The following is a 19,683-nucleotide window of genomic DNA, read 5'->3' on the forward strand; positions in this document are numbered from 1 at the left end:
TCCCCACTCCCATGTGCTACTCTTGCTCTCTGCCTTGGAGCTGCTCCCAGAGACTCCTGCTTGCTGTACGGGGAAGAAGGGGGCTAATGTAAGGGTGTCTTCCCCTCCCCCCTGCTCCTGCACCCTGCTTACTCCATCTTCCATACAGCAGGGGACACACACACAAGCTCCGCAGTAGCTGCCATCTCAGGTCTCAGCAAGCTGATTTAATTAACAAGGCAGTGTACTTAAGCCTGGGGTCAGCTACTTAAAGAGGAAATGCGCATTTTTTTCTCTCACACACAGGATGTGTCTCTATGTCAGCCCTCCCTCCTTTCCTGCTGCCTTGTAGAGTGTTGTGAGAGTTAACCCTTGAGGCTCAGTCAATTGCTAGTTCATTTAGCAGTAAGGCATTCCCTGGGAAATATCCCACCCTCTGACTCCTCCACCTCAACCAAGCTTCACAATCATCACTGTGTACCAGTATTAAATTGTTTAAAACGTATAGTGCGCGCGTTTTGTCTGGTGAAAAAAATTTCCCTGGAACCTAACCCACTCATTTACATTAATTCTTACGGGGAAACTGGATTCGCTTAACATCGCTTCGCTTAAAGTCGCATTTTTCAGGAACAGAACTACAACGTAAAGTGACAAGTTCCTGTACAAGTCTGCCCTAATATTGCACATCTGAACGTAAGGAAATGTTACCAGAAGTTCTGTATTGCAACTTAGTTACCAGTCTAATCTATTTTTGAGCTGTTCTTCCCACTAACACATTTCAGTTTTGGGCTAGCACTGATTTTTGAACAAGATTGTTCACTCCACTTGGTTTTCAGTTATTTTCTTTGGTCAATAGACCCCTGCAATGGAGGTACACACATGCTGCTTGTGCCAAGAGGGCAGCAGGAGGCTAGGTTTTTTCATCTAACGAAGCAGAAGTTATCCTGATTTTGCTCTAATGAAGGAAGCAAGTTCCTGCAAGCATTAAGTACATTTTCTATTGGGGTTTTGTCCTGATTTAGTTGGCAGAACTGGGCTAGACTTCACTCCCATGTGTTTGATTGATTACACTACCAGTATCATGAATGAGTTCTATTTATCAATGATTTTTTTGTTAATAGCACACAAGGACTGTAAGCTTTCTTGTAATGTCAGATCCCCTCTCAATATTTGTCGAAAGACATTACATTGGTGCAGGAACTGATGCAAGGTTTGTATAACAAGTGTTTAACAACCAAAGTTTGATAATAGTCATAATCTAGTTGTATAAAGTGAGTTTACTAATGTAAATTGTCCTAAGAGCAAAGTGGGACAAAGGTAAGTAGCCTTGAATTCTTAAGTACCAAGGTCTATGGTGACAGTAAAGCTAGCAGGTATGTCAACACTTACTGGTTCCAAAAGCCGTTTTATTCTGTCCGTATGAAAAACCTGCATTAGTGGTGGAGGAGCCAAACAGTCCAGTAGCTGCGCTGGATGTAGCTGTGGAGGATCCAAATAACCCCGCAGCTGCTACCGCTGGATTTGAGGGCCCTTTCCTGTTTGCCTGGTAATCTTCCAAACGGAGTTCCTAACCAAAAAACACACTAGTTTTCTTTACACCGTCATTACATGTGGGACAAACCAAGTTTGAGCAATTGCGTTGTAGCTCTTAGATGCACTAAGCTCAGAAATTGGACACCCGCCGCCCCCTCAAAAAAAAAAAAAAATCCCAACATATACAGAGGGTACATTCAAAGTTTATTGCCACTTTAGAGAGGTTACATGTTTCGATAATATTCTATGCTTAAGTTAATTCCAGTTCTAACGGTAGGTTTCCTTAAGTGCACCCACTAGTTCATGTTAAGCTTGTGAAAGTGTTTGTTTTTTTTTAAATAAATAATGACCCACCTTGTAAAGTTAACAGGGCCTTTTGACTAGGAGACTTGTTTAAGTTTTACAAACAATTTGCCTTTCAAGTGAAGAGCTTTCAGAGTGAAGACCCCGAAGAGACTACTACTAGAGAGCTCCACAGTCCCTAAATGCTAATCATCCTCTCATTCCCTCTACGAGGAAGAATTGTTCTTTACAGTATGTTTCTCCCTTTCATCCCAAGATAGTCTAAGAGTTATTTTCAGATCTGTAGAGGATGCCATGTTAAGCATTTAAAAGCCCAGCTGATGCAAATGAAAAGCGAACTGCTCTACTGGATGACACGTCAGCCTGCCACAGGTATATCACTTTAGAAAGTTAACAGCCTTCAAAGAACAACATCATTAAAATGATGCAGGTACCGAAGATTAAATATTTTAATGTACTGTATGGACCTAATGTCAGGATGCTCATATACCATACAAGTCATAAGACCAAAGCTTAGTGAGGGAGGCAGCAAAAAAGTTTAAATCTTTGATTTGACTGACCTCTAGGGATTTGCTTTCATACTCCTTCATAGCAGTAATACACTGGTGCTTAGTGCTGATGTTAGTGCTAACTCCAGATTTTACCATAGTATCTGTGCCGGTTGGTGGCTGCAAGAAAAGAGTTAGATACTCAATTTGTTTCACATCCACCTATGTTTTTATAAGTGTAAATGTCTACTGTCCAGATACATCCTGCCTAAATACAAAGCCTAAATTTAGTACAGACACTGGAATAGTGCAGCACAGTGCTATGTGTAGCTGTGGCCTTCAACATCAATCAGCACAGTAAATTCCCCCCAATAATTCTCAGAATTCAGTGCAATTTGCCTTTTTAGTTTGTAATTTTTAAAGGCAACATGTCCCCAGACTTCTGATATAGTTCTCTAAAGCCTTTGAGAGTTATCCCCAACAACCTTTCTCCCTATCCTAGGGAGGATCACATAGGCTCAAGTTTGTTTTCACTATTCTGTCCATTCCTTTGAAGTTCATCATTTCCTGAGAGATGGTTTCAGTGAAAAGACTCCATTTCTATTAGGCTGCTGCAGTATGTTGGGTGCACTCTCAGCCCTCTAAGTTTGCAAAGATCAGTCACAGGGGTGTTTGGCAGGATGCTCCGCGTCCTCAGCTGCCCTCCAGGGCAGACAGAGGTTGAAACCTTTCACTATTACCCCATTTTTGCAGTTTCTCCTCTTTCGGACCATCATTCACTTCTCAACTGCCATAGAATCTTCAGGGTCATTTATTCCAGACATCTCTTAAAGGGGCCTCAACCTAAAGAGTAATCTAGAAAGATTCTTGGTGTTTCAATTAATCTTTCTAGAGCTGCACTGACTCCAAAGGGGACAACATACCACTAACATACCAACAAAGCTTAGTCTCCACTGCTATTAGTAAGAATTTAGTCTTGATTATAAAAGAATTACAATAGAATTTTAACATGTATCAGCACTCTGAAAATTCTATTTTAAATGACAGCTAGTAATAAAGTCTGTTTGGCAAGAATTCAGACACAAGCTCTAGGTCTATGCAGCTCTAACAAGTCTAGATGAGAAGTTAATCTATGTTTCCCATACAATAATTCAAGACTTTTCCATACCAAAGCAAGCTGGTGAATTATTTCTGGACAACTGCTTGCACAAGCTGCCTCCACTGCAATAGTTCTACTGAAGCGCACATGCCTTCTACAACTGCCTATGAATCAGTTATTTTATTCCACAGGTCCTAGCAAGCCAACATTTTAAAGTAAAGAATAGCAGAATGTACAGTTCCCTACAGTAAGCAGAAGTTAGACCTTAAGAAAATAAACAGCACGTACATTAAATTTAATGGTAGTCCCAGTTGGAGCCGCAGTAAAGCTAGTTGGCCCAAAGAGAGAGCCAGATGTACCCCCAAAAGGGTTGGAGGCAGTGTTAGTGGTTCCAAAGAGACCTCCACTGCTGGTACTTGTTCCAAAGTCTGTAAATAAGAAAAAGAATCCATACTAAAATGAAAGTCATCTGAGATTTTCCAAGTGTGTTTTTTTAAGAACTACAACCCAATTATTTTATTCAAACCACACTAGAGTACTGAGATTTGAGAGACAGAGTTAAGTTTCAGAACCATGCATTTAAGCTTAAAGGCTTTTCTTCTGTCTCCTCCTTTCATATACCGCTTAGATGTCTTTGAAATAGCTCACAACTTCATTGGTTGAGGACAAAACTTGGGATAGATTTCATGAGACAGTCATGTATATAGCCTATAGATCAACGGTGGTTAAGGATGTAAAAACAGACCAAGATATCCATATGACCTTGTCTAGCTATTTAGATTGCACCCCCAACCATTACTGTGCTACTATTTCTTCACATTAGATCCTAACTTAGGTTAACCTCTTTGGGGAAGAGACTATATTGTCTGTCAAACAGAATGCATATTTGTGGGAGACCGTGATACAGCTGCCTTAAGTTATAATGCAAACAATGCTCTTGCAGTGGCAAAGACCAGCTAGACTCAATGAATACAGGTGGGATCAAGTATCTGTCACAAACTAATCCAAGATAATGTAGAACTACCTACTACCATGATATTAAGAAAACAGGTCTCAAGTTTAATCTTGTCTGGCACAGATTTCATCCTGCTTCTCTGATGACCATCTCCTGCTTGGAAAACTCCCCAAGTTCCTGATTTAACACTCCCTGTATTACCTACAAGCTTCTTGATCCTCTAGAACAGGGGTAGGCAACCAATGGCATGCGTGCCGAAGGCAGCACGCAAGCTGATTTTCAGTGGCACTCACACTGCCCGGGTCCTGGCCACCGGCCACCAGTCCGGGGGGCTCTGCATTTTAATTTAATTTTAAATGAAGCTTCTTAAACATTTTAAAAACCTTATTTACTTTACAAACAACAACAGTTTAGTTATATATTATAGACTTATAGAAAGAGACCTTCTAAAAACGTTAAAATGTATTACTGGCACGCGAAACCTTAAATTAGAATGAATAAAGAAGACTCGGCACACCACTTCTGAAAGGTTGCCCACCCCTGCTCTAGAACCTTTCAAGAGATTCTGTGAAAGCTTTTCATAAGGCACTAAAGGAGCATCAGTGGAATAAGTAAAAACATTGCTACTGGGGATTCATACCAATGCAGGAACCCTACATTTACATTCCCCTGAAGCAGTACTCTATAGCAGAAGATCAAGCCTGTGCTCAGTACATTCTACTGCCAAGCAATGGAGAACGTAAGAGTAACAATCCTAGCCAGTTTCACTCTGCTCCTGGCACCACAACTAGGGAAGTTGTGCGCTATGTGCACGGCTCATGCGCTAGAAGATTAATTCAAGAGGCAATGGAAGTGACTCTCATGCAGTTCAGGAATTAGCTTGGTCCCTTGGGGAAGCAGGGGCGAGGAGTAACTCCTCTGGCTCAGAAGAGTTTGTGGCAGCAACTGCAGGAGCTGTGTTGTGCTGTAAAGGAAGCCTTTTGCTATATGTTTCATAACAGGAGTTTCTAACATGCTAGTGCCAGAGGATTGAATAGTGATTTTATTCCGGTACTAGAAAGAACACTGTTGCAGGGATTAAAAACTAAAATGAAACGAATCCAATAGGAAGATCGAGTCTTATTACTGTTTGCAGCTTGTCCAGTTACATCAGCCAATGTATTTGAGATCCATGTCCCAGAGTCCTAGCTCCAGATTATATAAACAGCAGAGCAGTTCACCTCCGAGTACTGTGGATCTCAGTAAATGCTATTGTTGGCAAAGCTTCAGGGAAAAGGTAGTGAAGGCACAGTTGTCATAATGAATCTGCACCATTGGTTCAACCATGTGTTTCATGCTAGTTTAACCATAAGAACATAAGAACATAAGAAAGGCCGTACTGGGTCAGACCAAAGGTCCATCTAGCCCAGTATCTGTCTACCGACAGTGGCCAATGCCAGGTGCCCCAGAGGGAGTGAACCTAACAGGCAATGATCAAGTGATCTCTCTCCTGCCATCCATCTCCATCCTCTGACGAACAGAGGCTAGGGACACCATTCTTACCCATCCTGGCTAATAGCCATTTATGGACTTAGCCACCATGAATTTATCCAGTCCCCTTTTAAACATTGTTATAGTCCTAGCCTTCACAACCTCCTCAGGTAAGGAGTTCCACAAGTTGACTGTGCGCTGCGTGAAGAAGAACTTCCTTTTATTTGTTTTAAACCTGCTGCCTATTAATTTCTTTTGGTGACCCCTAGTTCTTGTATTATGGGAATAAGTAAATAACTTTTCCTTATCCACTTTCTCAACATCACTCATGATTTTATATACCTCTATCATGTCCCCCCTTAGTCTTCTCTTTTCCAAACTGAAGAGTCCTAGCCTCTTTAATCTTTCCTCATATGGGACCCTCTCTAAACCCTTAATCATTTTAGTTGCTCTTTTCTGAACCTTTTCTAGTGCTAGAATATCTTTTTTGAGGTGAGGAGACCACATCTGTACACAGTATTCGAGATGTGGGCGAACCATGGATTTATATAAGGGCAATAATATATTCTCAGTCTTATTCTCTATCCCCTTTTTAATGATTCCTAACATCCTGTTTGCTTTTTTGACCGCCTCTGCACACTGCGTGGACATCTTTAGAGAACTATCCACGATGACGCCAAGATCTTTTTCCTGACTCGTTGTAGCTAAATTAGCCCCCATCATGTTGTATGTATAGTTGGGGTTATTTTTTCCAATGTGCATTACTTTACATTTATCCACATTAAATTTCATTTGCCATTTTGTTGCCCAATCACTTAGTTTTGTGAGATCTTTTTGAAGTTCTTCACAATCTGCTTTGGTCTTAACTATCTTGAGTAGTTTAGTATCATCTGCAAACTTTGCCACCTCACTGTTTACCCCTTTCTCCAGATCATTTATGAATAAATTGAATAGGATAGGTCCTAGGACTGACCCTTGGGGAACACCACTAGTTACCCCTCTCCATTCTGAGAATTTACCATTAATTCCTACCCTTTGTTCCCTGTCCTTTAACCAGTTCTCAATCCATGAAAGGACCTTCCCTTTTATCCCATGACAGCTTAATTTACGTAAGAGCCTTTGGTGAGGGACCTTGTCAAAGGCTTTCTGGAAATCTAAGTACACTATGTCCACCGGATCCCCCTTGTCCACATGTTTGTTGACCCCTTCAAAGAACTCTAATAGATTAGTAAGACACGATTTCCCTTTACAGAAACCATGTTGACTATTGCTCAAGAGTTTATGTTTTTCTATGTGTCTGACAATTTTGTTCTTTACTATTGTTTCAACTAATTTGCCCGGTACCGACGTTAGACTTACCGGTCTGTAATTGCCGGGATCACCCCTAGAGCCCTTTTTAAATATTGGCGTTACATTAGCTAACTTCCAGTCATTGGGTACCGAAGCCGATTTAAAGGACAGGTTACAAACCTTAGTTAATAGTTCCGCAACTTCACATTTGAGTTCTTTCAGAACTCTTGGGTGAATGCCATCTGGTCCCGGTGACTTGTTAATGTTGAGTTTATCAATTAATTCCAAAACCTCCTCTAGTGATACTTCAATCTGTGACAGTTGCTCAGATTTGTCACCTACAAAAGCCAGCTCAGGTTTGGGAATCTCCCTAACATCCTCAGCCGTGAAGACTGAAGCAAAGAATCCATTTAGTTTCTCCGCAATGACTTTATCATCTTTAAGCGCTCCTTTTGTGTTTTCATCGTCAAGGGGCCCCACTGGTTGTTTAGCAGGCTTCCTGCTTCTGATGTACTTAAAAAACATTTTGTTATTACCTTTGGAGTTTTTGGCTAGCCGTTCTTCAAACTCCTCTTTGGCTTTTCTTATTACACTCTTGCACTTAAGTTGGCAGTGTTTGTGCTCCTTTCTATTTGCCTCACTAGGATTTGACTTCCACTTTTTAAAGGAAGTCTTTTTATCTCTCACTGCTTCTTTTACATGGTTGTTAAGCCACGGTGGCTCTTTTTTAGTTCTTTTACTGTTTTTCTTAATTTGGGGTATACATTGAAGTTGAGCCTCTATTATGGTGTCTTTAAAAAGGGCCCACGCAACTTGCAGGGATTTCACTTTAGTCACTGAACCTTTTAACTTTTGTCTAACTAACCCCCTCATTTTTGTATAGTTCCCCCTTTTGAAATTAAAGGCCACAGTGTTGGGCAGTTGAGGTGTTCTTCCCACCACAGGGATGTTGAATGCTATTGTATTATGGTCACTATTTCCAAGCGGTCCCGCTATAGTTACCTCTTGGACCAGCTCCTGCGCTCCACTCAGGATTAAATCTAGAGTCACCTCTCCCCTTGTGGGTTCCCGTACCAGCTGCTCCATGAAGCAGTCATTTAAAGTATCGAGAAATTTTATCTCTGCATTTTGTCCTGAAGTGAAATGTTCCCAGTCAATATGGGGATAATTGAAATCCCCCACTATTATTGGGTTCTTAATTTTGATAGCCTCTCTAATTTCCCTTAGCATTTCATCATCACTATTACTGTCCTGGTCAGGTGGTCGATAATAGATCCCTAATGTTATATTTTTACTAGCGCATGAAATTTCTATCCATAGAGACTCTATGGAACCTGTGGATTCGCTTAAGATTTTTACTTCATTTGAATCTACACTTTCTTTAACATATAGTGCCACTCCTCCCCCTGCACGGCCTGTTCTGTCCTTCCGATATATTTTGTACCCCGGAATGATTGTGTCCCATTGATTGCTCTCAGTCCACCAGGTTTCTGTGATGCCTATTATATCTATATCCTCCTTTATCACAAGGCACTCTAGTTCACCCATCTTATTATTTAGACTTCTGGCATTTGTGTACAAGCACTTTAAAAAACTTGTCCCTGTTTATTAGCCTGCCTTTTTCTGATGTGCCAGATTCTTTTTTATGTGGCTGTTTATCATCTGATCCGGCCCTTACATTATACTTTTCAGTCCTCTGCTCCTGACTATAACCTGGAGATTCTCTATCATCAGACTCTCCCCTAAGGGAAGTCTGTGTCCGATCCACACGCTCCTCTGCAGCAGTCGGCTTTCCCCCATCTCTTAGTTTAAAAACTGCTCTACAACCTTTTTAATGTTTAGTGCCAGCAGTCTGGTTCCACTTTGGTTTAGGTGGAGCCCATCTCTCCTGTATAGGCTCCTCCCATCCCAGAAGTTTCCCCAGTTCCTAATGAACGTGAACCCCTCCTCTCTACACCATCGTCTCATCCACGCATTGAGACTCTGAAGCTCTGCCTGCCTACCTGGCCCTGCGCGTGGAACTGGGAGCATTTCTGAAAATGCCACCATAGAGGTCCTGGATTTCAGTCTCTTCCCTAGCAGCCTAAATTTGGCTTCCAGGACATCTCTCCTACCCTTCCCTATGTCATTGGTACCTACATGTACCACGACCACCGGCTCCTCCCCAGCACTACACATAAGTCTATCTAGATGCCTCGAGAGATCCGCAACCTTCGCACCAGGCAGGCAAGTCACCATACGGTTCTCCCGGTCATCACAGACCCAGCTATCTACATTTCTAATAATCGAATCTCCCATTACTAACACCTGCCTTTTCCTAGAAACTGGAGTTCCCTCCCCCGGAGAGGCAACCTCAGTGCGAGAGGCAACCCCAGAACCATCTGGAAGGAGGGTCCCAACTACGGGAAAGTTTCCCTCTGCTCCCATTGACTGCTCTACTTCTCTGGGCCCTTCTTCCTCCTTAACAGCACAGGTGCTGTCTAAGCGGAGGTGGGACAATTCTACAGTGTCCCGGAAAGCCTCATCAACATACCTCTCTGCCTCTCTCAGCTCCTCCAGTTCCGCCACCCTGGCCTCCAAAGTCCGTACATGGTCTCTGAGGGCCAGGAGCTCCTTGCACCGACTGCACACATACGCCACCCGCCCACAGGGCAGGTAATCATACATGCAACAGTCGGTGCAATAAACTGGATAGCCCCCACTCTGCTGCTGGGCTTCTGCCTGCATTGTATCCTAGTTAGTGAAAGGGTGGTTTACAGAAGGAAGTTTTGGAATGTGGTTTGGTTTATAGGTTTTAGGGGGGGGCCACGGGGATGGGGTTACGGCTGGCGAGGGACTCCCACTCCCTTCCCACTCCCCTTCTAAACTCCCTTGCGAAACTCCCTGTTAGCAGCCCCTGTTCACAAAGCTCCCTGGTCGCTTGTGCGCGGCTTTATAAAGCCCTGGCCTGAGTGAATGCCCCGCCCACTGAGTAAGGCTCAGCCAATTACCAGAGGCTTCGAGCTTTCAAACCTGCCTCCAACTGCCAGCCAGAGCACACGGTCCCTCAAACAACCAAACAAACAAACACAAGCTCAGCACACAGCAAGTAACCCCCAAACACAAACAAACACACACTACAGACAGTCACTTACCCCACAGATGCTGTATTAGCTCCTCCTTCACCTGGAGAACTCCCTTGCGAAACTCCCTGTTAGCAGCCCCTGGTCGCTTGTGCGCGGCTTTATAAAGCCCAGGCCTGAGTGAATGCCCCGCCCACTGAGTAAGGCTCAGCCAATTACCAGAGGCTTCGAGCTTTCAAACCTGCCTCCAACTGCCAGCCAGAGCACACGGTCCCCCACAGATGCTGTATTAGCTCCTCCTTCACCTGGAGAACTCCCTTGCGAAACTCCCTGTTAGCAGCCCCTGTTCACCATTGTCCTTCAATGTTTACTTAAAGCAAGAAACCAGAGCTGGAAAACATGCAGTAGTTTCTACTCACTTCCAAACCCAGCTGGTTTATTCTGAGCAAAGGCATTATTCTGGGATGAAAAGAGACCTCCACCAGTGCTGGCAGTCCCAAACAAGCTGTTGGAAGTTCCAGTTGATGTTCCAAACCCAAAGCCAGTGCTTGTGGAGGAGGTGGCTGGTTGGCTAAATGTACTTGAACCAAACAATCCTCCTGAAACCAGAATACATAACAGGATTAAAGTTAAAACAGCTATTTTCAGCAACACTGTGTGAATAAGTTAGAGTGATGAATTCTGGTTACTGAGCAACTTCAGCTATACCTGGTTTAGTCTGTGTGTTCCCAAAGAGGCTTCCTGTGTTATTGTTTGACCCAAAGGCTGATGTTCCAAATGCTCCTCCACTGGTAGTACCAAAGCCTGCATCTATACAACAACAACATGTATAATGAGAAGGGCACATACACACAGGAACTCCTGCTGTACTCCCAGCTTTCCCTACTCCATGACTATGAACAAATCACAGTCTCAGTTTTCTACCTGAATGATGCAATTTAATATTTTTACAGCACTCTGGAAAAAATGAAGTATTACAAGAGTGGTTAGTGTCAGTCATCTATGTTGGAATACAAAGATTCCTGTTCCATACTGTAGAGATTTCCATTGTTTACTTTAACATTTGGCATTACTTTCACTCCTTAACTGAATAGCTAGATCTGACAGGCAGCACTACATATAGCTTATTAATGTAAATTTAGAAACACTGCAATGCATTTTATCAGCCATTAAGCCAGTACAAGAACATTAGAAATCCATAAGGGATAAGCATGTCCTGCTTATAATAGCACTATTTTGCATCCTGGTTGGTAGGCTCAGCAGATTCCAAAGATTCTTCACCATGGGCAGCAACAGTGTGCCCTTCTCCTTCACTGTCTTTCTAATGTACCTCAACCCCAACATGAAGGAACTGCCTTTGAAGATTGGACTTACCCCACCATTAGAATCACTACTGTAGCTACCCAGTGATCACTTTGCTGAGTACACATGTAATTACAGAACTATTATATCATCCACTTAATTTGTTTGCTAGTGCATGAAAACCAACTTTTGAATCCAGTCCAGTTTAATGTGTCAGTTAAAAAATACAAAATTCTATCATGTCCAACTAATTCCCACCCCCATTCATTTCTCTTTATCTGCAGTTTACAGTTCCAATTTGCAGATTACTTCCAACTACCATTTCCACTACCAGTAGTTTTTCTTCATTTAAAAAAACCAATGGTAGCTCTATTACTTACTTTGCCCAAATGTTGTAGTAGTCCCAAAGCCACCAGCGCTGCCTCCAAACGGAGTTCCAAATGATTTGTTAAACATTTTCAAGATGTATCAGGTTTTCATAAACCTGGAAAGAAATCAGATAATTCAGTGATTCGTCGAAACCCAATTTTGGGATGTAACTTCTCAGCTTCTTTACATCCACAGTCAGTGGCACTAAAGTTCAGAACACTTGGGTTGATGTATTTTGACTTGGGTACTCAAGATGAAATCCTGCATTACCTTCATGCGAAAATCATTCTTCAGGACAATCAGAATTAAATTAAGAGGTAGGAATCGGAGAACGCTCACATAACCTGAGCAACATCACGGGAACTTTCAGTCTTTGAAAAGTCAGTGAAGAAGCTGATTGGGTTAAAATGTTACCAGATTGTCATGCAAGACCGATATAAAGTTCCACTTAAAACCTTTATAGACCCTGCTCCTGTCCATTATACTTGCAACCTGCAATGAGCCAAGTAGCTTCATCCATGAGTCTAAGATATCAGTTTCTATAGAATTTAAGCTTTCATCAAAAGAGTTTTAGTCTAATTATGGTTACCAAGAACCCCCTACATGTGAAACAAGAATAGCCAATACATCATTCTCCTTGGTCCAAAGACAAAAATCTCTAGTGCCTCAGTTGCTGAATTAATGACACCATAGGGAGTTTTGCTGGTGCTATTTAGATCGCTATGGGCAGCAGTAACTGTAAAATCATGACAATTTCAGACTTTCTTGGGCAAATCATCAGAAACAGAGGCATGCACTGTAATTATTCACAAGGTAGGAGGACACCCCCCCCCCCCAAAAAAAAAAAAAAAAAAAAAAAAAGAGAGGCTATGGAAGGAAAAGAACAAAGATCACTCTCCTTAGAGCTTCCAGGAGGCTTTGGGAATGAGGAGGGACCTCATTCTCCTTTCAAGCAGTTGGGAGGAGAAGGGGATGTTCAAATTTCAGACCCTTACTAGCTAGAAGCTGATACAATCAACCAAAGCCCTCCAAGCACTATGGCAGAAATTCCAGAAGTACCCCCATCCCCACCTTCCTAGCATCTGAGGACAGCAGAGGGCAGAACTTTACCAGGACATTGCAGTCCTTGGACTTCAATGGTGGTGCCTGGCCCCATTCATAAATTTCTTACTTAGGATTGGTAGATGTCCGCTAAGTTTTCTTTTTTTTTACGTTCTGTACACCGTGATAACCAAGGAGTAAGCTATATTTTTTCACCTCTTCTGACAACTTCACCTGAATACTGGCATACAGTCTATTTCCACCAGTACTTCATCCAACATTTTGACCACCACCTATTCCACCCCATTTCCCCAGGTGCAAGGTCCAGAACTCGCAACATTCAAATACACTTCTTTGTGGTGATATACATAACTTAACTGAAGTGGGCATCTTAAACAAACCAATAAAAAAGCTTTCTATAATGAGAACTGACACTCTCTCTATTCTTACTCCAAGTATTCTATTTGTTGACTACCTCAAACAAGACACAGGAAATGGAAAAGCAGTGTACAGACATTACGTTCATGACAGACTTCCTTTTGTGATACCTTTTTGAATTTACTACTCACCCCATTGTTACAGAATTTCCTTAACTACTTTTGAAGAATTATGGAAAGGGCCTTTGGAAAGCCTAACAATTGCAACCATAGTTGGTTCTCTAAAGACTAACAGGTACAGGCCTGATTTTTTTTTGTCATCCCTAGTATTTTATTTACTGAGATGCTGGGTAATGCTACTCCAATCCCAGATGCACCCCAAATACCAAGATAATGTTTAGCAGATTATTCTAAGCATAACCTTAACCTTTTGATTAAAAAAAGACATGGCAGATTCACCAGTCAAGGTCTTTATCCACAATAAGAAATTACATAATTTTTCTGCACCAGCGCTACCAACTGGAGAGGCTGCTGCATAGACAGGGTGCAGGTGTTTTTACCACTGTCATAAAAAATGCTTATGTCCTGTTTGTGCTACGACTTCCAACACTGGTAAGTAAGTGTACAATGGTGCAGAAGACTGATCATCTTTCCTAGTCTGTATGCAATGTTACTGTATCCATGTTGGTCCCAGGATATCAGGAGAGACAAGGTGAGCGAGGCAATATATCTTTTATTGGACCAACTTCTGTTAGCGAGAAAAACAAGCTTTTGAGCTTACACAAAGCTTAACTTGAAGAAGAGTTCTGTGTAAGCTCAAAAGCTTGTTTCTCACTCCAACAAAAGTTGGTCCAATAAAAGATATTACTTCACCTACCTTGTTTCCAAGTGAAGACACACCTCAAAGATGCCTATTATCTCAGGTGTCTTCTAAAGAACAATTCAGAGTCAGCATGTTGATAGAGTGCCAAATGTATGGTATAATTTAATGATAAACTGTTAGCAGCTCAACAATTTTTTCCTTCTTTAGTTTCTTCAAAGTTCTCCCATGAGGAACATCCAGTCACAGCAATTTATTGCCAGCCAAGTTCTTAAGTTGTTCCCCAACATTTAAAAACAAACAAACAAACAAAAACACACTCTGAAAGTCTCACCTTTGCCTATCCCCTGGTTACTCTTTGCAGATGACATGTTTTCCCCCACTCCTCCTATTATCCTGCATGATGAAGACATACATAGCAATATTAGCTTCTCTGTAGTCTCCTTATCCTCTGCTTGTCTCCTTTACACCCTTGTGATGAAAGGCCATACCTACACTAAAGAACTGAACTGTTCTTACACAGCTATGATGCTGATACCAAAAAAAAAAAAAGGCAGCTAGGCCTGAGGCCTGAACTAAAGTCAAGCCTTGCTGAGAGAAAAAGAGTGAACAAGAGTCAGGCCAAGTCAGGCCCTGCCCAGTCACAAAGCAGATGCTTGCTTGAAGGTTCACTGTCCAATACATGAACTTGGCAACAATAGGTCTGGCGTTGCAAAAAAACACAAGCACTCTTAGGCACCAAGTGTTCAAGTAAACACATTCCAGAAGAGTAGGACCAGAACATCTTGAAACAAAGTTATGGTGTAAACACACTCCCTGAAGATGATACAGGGACACATTGGCCCCTCTTAAAGATAAGGTTAGGATGACAGGGTGATGGATAGAGATGTTTTGATCAAATCAACATGTACAAGGTAATGGGTGGTAACTAACCACGTCAGAGGGGCAATACGTAACTTATCTGTATCAGTGTATGAAAAAAGGGGTCGCACAGAGTGTGTCTTTGTCCAACCGAAGGGAGACTGGAAAGTCCTACCATTCACTAAGACACGTACACTGTCATAGGCACACATGTGCTAGTGCAAATGTAGGCAATGATCCAGGGAGCTAGGACCATGCTTCATTGACAATAAACTTGGCCAAGTGCCTTCACTGCAGAACCACGTCTGTGGTCTTTTTGGGAAGGTCGATCGAGGTCTGTTGGGACAGCTATCTGTGCAGAGCCAGCATGGCACACACAAAGCGCACACACACACACCAAACAGACTACAGGAAGTAACTGTCCAACTCTATTCAACACTGGTGAGGCCTCAGCTGGAGTACTGTGTCCAGTTCCAAGCACCACACTTTAAGAAAGGTGTGGATAAACTGGAGAGAGTGCAGAGGAGAGCAATAAAAATGATAAAAGGTTTAGAGAAACCTGACCAATGAGGAAAGGCTTAAAAACTGGGCATGTTTGGTATTGAGAAAAGAAGAGGGGGGACCTGATAACAGCCATCCTTAACATATTTTAGGACTAGCAATCATTTTCCATGCCACTGAAGGAAGGACAAGTAATAATGGGCTTAATGTACAGGAAAGGAGATTTAGGTTATATATTAGAAAAAGCTAACTATAAGAATAATTAAGTTGCTGAATAGGTTTCTAATGGAGGTTGTGGAATCCCCATCATTGGAGGTTTTTAAGGAACAGACTGGACTAACACCTATCAGGGATGGTCTAGGCATACTTGGTCCCACCTCAGAGCAGATAGATGGACTTCATAACCTCTCGAGGTCACTTCCAATCCTACATTTCTATTATTCTGATTCTATAATGGTACCAGTTTAAACAGTTCAGTGTGTCCACTCTAGCCATGCTGACTTCATGTTCAGAAGCAATTCAATTGTTACATACGCCTACTACTGCCATTTTAAACTGTCTCAACTGCAGTGCTTTATGAGTACCTAACCAAGAGTTTCCAGAAGCAATGCATTCTAGATTTCAGACAGCCACCAGTACACTTTAGGAGAGTAGTGGGAAAGTTATCCAAAACTGGTGCAGACTGAAAGTTCAAACTCTAGTGTAGACAAGGAATGATTCACTGAGTTTGGCAGGCTTCTTAGGGCTTGTCTACAAATGAAAGTTATTCAAGAATAAGGCAGAGTGTTTATTTAAACCAGAACAGCTATTCCAGAGTAACTCCATGTGTGGACCCTCTGATTCCGGAATAAGAGTGTCTTTTTTCTTGTTTAGCTTAATTTACTTCAAAAGTTGATTTTTCTTCATTTCAAAGGATTTTTATTTATTTAGGCCAAACTTTTATACCTTCCTGTATATACTAATTTCTGTATCACCTTTACTTTCTAGTTCTGAAGTTCGAGATTCCTTCTTCGATTAAATTGCTCCTAAGCAGCCTAAATGACAATTCAATTTTAACCTCCTAACTTTTCCCTTTAGACTTGTAGCTTCGTCACTTCCCTGAAACAGCTCTTCCTGAAGCTTAGCGTGCCAGTAGTATTGCTTGGTATGATGCCACAAGAATGATAATTAGGGTTATCAAGGCCGTGTCTCCACTAGGAAAACTCTTAATATGGCTAACTCCTGCATCAGCAGCTCAGTATAGAAGATAGCCCACTGGCTTCTGCCACTGTTTTAAGCACTGTCCCAAACTTACCTACTGAGTAGCTTGATGCCAAAGTACTTGAGTGTGGCAGCAGCCAATCTACACTAGGGTGTTACCAATAAAACACTGACGGAGCTGAATTGATATTGGGGGAGGGGGGCTGTTTCAAAAAGTTCTCCTTGCATAGACAAGGCCCTCAAACCAAGATCTAAGTGAGTAACAGCCATTCCTTTGCTCCAGAACGATATGTACCAATCATCTTTTACAGCTTTAAAAAACAAAAAAACAAAAAAAACCACCCTGTGTGGCTTCCAACCATGTTTCTAAGTGACAGTCAACCAATTTCTCCAAACTTAGTTGAAGTCAATCAATGTTAACAGATTTTTGCCCGTTCCAACTTATCCATCGAGGTCTAGATCCAAAGGCTAGTAGTACACCCACACTATATTATTTTCTATGTATAGTGATAAAAATATGCTTACATTCCATTGACCTGAGATTTATATTTTTACCATAGTTCCTGCCACCCAGACATTGACAATCAATAGCGCTGCATCCACTTCTATAACCTAGCTTCTCTTTCCTACAGTAAACCATTGACATTTGAGGTCTCGACACTTGCCTTTCCAATTCTCCCTTGCCCCTAACTCACATACAGTTGAGCAACTTCCTCTACTACTGATATCCCTAGAGTTTATCTTAGATTAGATTAGACTTCTCTCAGCTCCTTTCCCCCACAACTGGTGTAACATACAACCAACCTCTATTTTAATTTTTAAACCAGGCTCCCTTCTGGATGAGCTGGAGATGACAGTCTCCCATCCACCTCTAAAAGTACTCTGGTGCCCAAACTTAACCAAATCCTCTCTTATATGCACAAGATTAATCCACCCCATCCAGGTAACCATTCTCTCTAATTTAAAAACTGGTGCCATTCATAAGCAGTGAGTAGCTAATGTGAAGAAAAAGTTAGAGAAGGGATATATCTCCCACTGCATCCCATCTGTAGCTTTACACTGCAAATTACTATGCGCTAAAAATTTTAATTTTTGTACCTTGTACAGCACCAAGCAAATCAAAGCGTAAGTGATTACCAGGACTCCCCCTGAAGGCTACATGTAATTACGGTTACTCATCTCTAGAACATCGATAATCATTGTAGCATCTGAAATATGAGACCAGTTCCCTCACCAGAGCCAAACACTCCCACAAACAGATCTTAGTATCCGCTAAACCAGCCTCATTGACTTGAAAAAAAACATCAACAAGTTCAGAGAGGAGCCCTATAGCTACCATCCCATTACCATTTCAGCGGCCAGGATTGGGGAACTCAAGCTGCTTTCACCAGACAAGTTGCATGCTACAAAACTTGTAATAACCACAGCACAATAACTCAGATACCTTCTGAGGAGACACCCCACCACCCTCCCCCAAGCTATACACCTCCCCTCCACGCTGACGAGACACCCCACCGCCCCCCAAGCTATACACCTCCCCTCCACGCTGACGAGACACCCCACCGCCCCCCCAAGCTATACACCTCCCCTCCACGCTGACGAGACACCCCACCGCCCCCCCAAGCTATACACCTCCCCTCCACGCTGACGAGACACCCCACCGCCCCCCAAGCTATACACCTCCCCTCCACGCTGACGAGACACCCCACCGCCCCCCAAGCTATACACCTCCCCTCCACGCTGACGAGACACCCCACCGCCCCCCAAGCTATACACCTCCCCTCCACGCTGACGAGACACCCCACCGCCCCCCCAAGCTATACACCTCCCCTCCACGCTGACGAGACACCCCACCGCCCCCCCAAGCTATACACCTCCCCTCCACGCTGACGAGACACCCCACCGGCCCCCCAAGCTATACACTTCCCCTCCACGCTGACGAGACACCCCACCGCCCCCCCAAGCTATACACCTCCCCTCCACATTGAGGAGACACCCCACCGCCCCCCCAAGCTATACACCTCCCCTCCAGGCCGACGAGACACCCCACCGCCCCCCCAAGCTATACACCTCCCCTCCACGCCGACGAGACACCCCACCGCCCTCCCCCAAGCTATACACCTCCCCTCCAGGCCGACGAGACACCCCACCGCCCTCCCCCAAGCTATACACCTCCCCTCCAGGCCGACGAGACACCCCACCGCCCCCCCCAAGCTATACACCTCACACTCTGGCGACACACCGCATCACCACCCCCTTCTGAGGAAAGCCACCACCATCACCCCAGGAGACACCCGCCAACGCCACCCTTTGAGGACCCCCCGCGATATACCCTCCAAGCCCCCACCCCGTTCTGGGGGAGACACACACCCGTTACCCCCAGCTCTCCCCTCCCCCTGGGGAGGCACGACCCGCCTCAGGTCGCTCCCACCCTCCGAGGCTCAGCAGCCCCCCCGCCGCCTTGGGGACGGAGCAGCCTCGGCCGCCCCTGCGGGGAGAAGCGCCCCACGCGGCAGAGGCAGAGCACCCGCGAGGCCTTCAGAACCCGCGTCCCCCAGGGAGACCAGCCCCGGGCAGGAGGAAGAGGCCCGAGGCCCGCGCTCGGCCGGCGAGTCAGGGGCGCGGCGGCCTGGTCCGAGCCGGAGCCGGGAGAAGGGCGCCAGGCTCCGCTCGACACCCTCCCCTACTCCGCGGCGCCGGAGCCCGTCCCGCCCGCGCCTTACCGAGGACCCGGGCCCCGCTGAGAGAGCGACTCGACCGCGCCGAGACGAAGCGGCACCGCCACGACGCCCGCCGTCGCCTCACAGGAGGGGAAACTGCGTCACACTCCGCTCGCGCTCCTACCGCCCGCTGCGCGCCGCCTCCCCGCGAGCCCCATTGGCCCGCCTCGCCCCGGCTCCGTCAGTCTATTGGCTGCCGCCGTTTGAAAGCGAGGCAGGTCCCGCCCCCGGCCAGGCTCCTCCTGCTGATTGGCGGGCGGGTGTTTCGAACGTCACGAGCGAGCCGAGTTCTCATTGGTCAACAGTAGAGCGG

At 44.2% G+C, this 19,683-nt stretch overlaps 1 protein-coding gene across 1 annotated transcript in view; it reads right to left on the reverse strand.

The window, feature by feature from the left end:
• Nucleotides 1-19,474, reverse strand: part of NUP98 (nucleoporin 98 and 96 precursor) — a 66,660-nt gene extending 47,186 nt beyond the window's left edge. The window contains exons 1-7 of the mRNA XM_065423453.1: nt 19,374-19,474; nt 11,862-11,965; nt 10,888-10,989; nt 10,599-10,778; nt 3,691-3,830; nt 2,376-2,483; nt 1,369-1,546 (exon numbers count right to left, since the gene is read on the reverse strand). Coding sequence (XP_065279525.1) covers nt 1,369-1,546; nt 2,376-2,483; nt 3,691-3,830; nt 10,599-10,778; nt 10,888-10,989; nt 11,862-11,937 — 784 coding nt within the window. The 5' untranslated portion in view covers nt 11,938-11,965; nt 19,374-19,474. The remainder of the gene's footprint in view (nt 1-1,368; nt 1,547-2,375; nt 2,484-3,690; nt 3,831-10,598; nt 10,779-10,887; nt 10,990-11,861; nt 11,966-19,373) is intronic.
• Nucleotides 19,475-19,683: the final 209 nt, after the last annotated feature.

Source organism: Emys orbicularis, chromosome 1 (assembly GCF_028017835.1).
Source record: "Emys orbicularis isolate rEmyOrb1 chromosome 1, rEmyOrb1.hap1, whole genome shotgun sequence".
Lineage (NCBI taxonomy): Eukaryota > Metazoa > Chordata > Testudines > Emydidae > Emys > Emys orbicularis.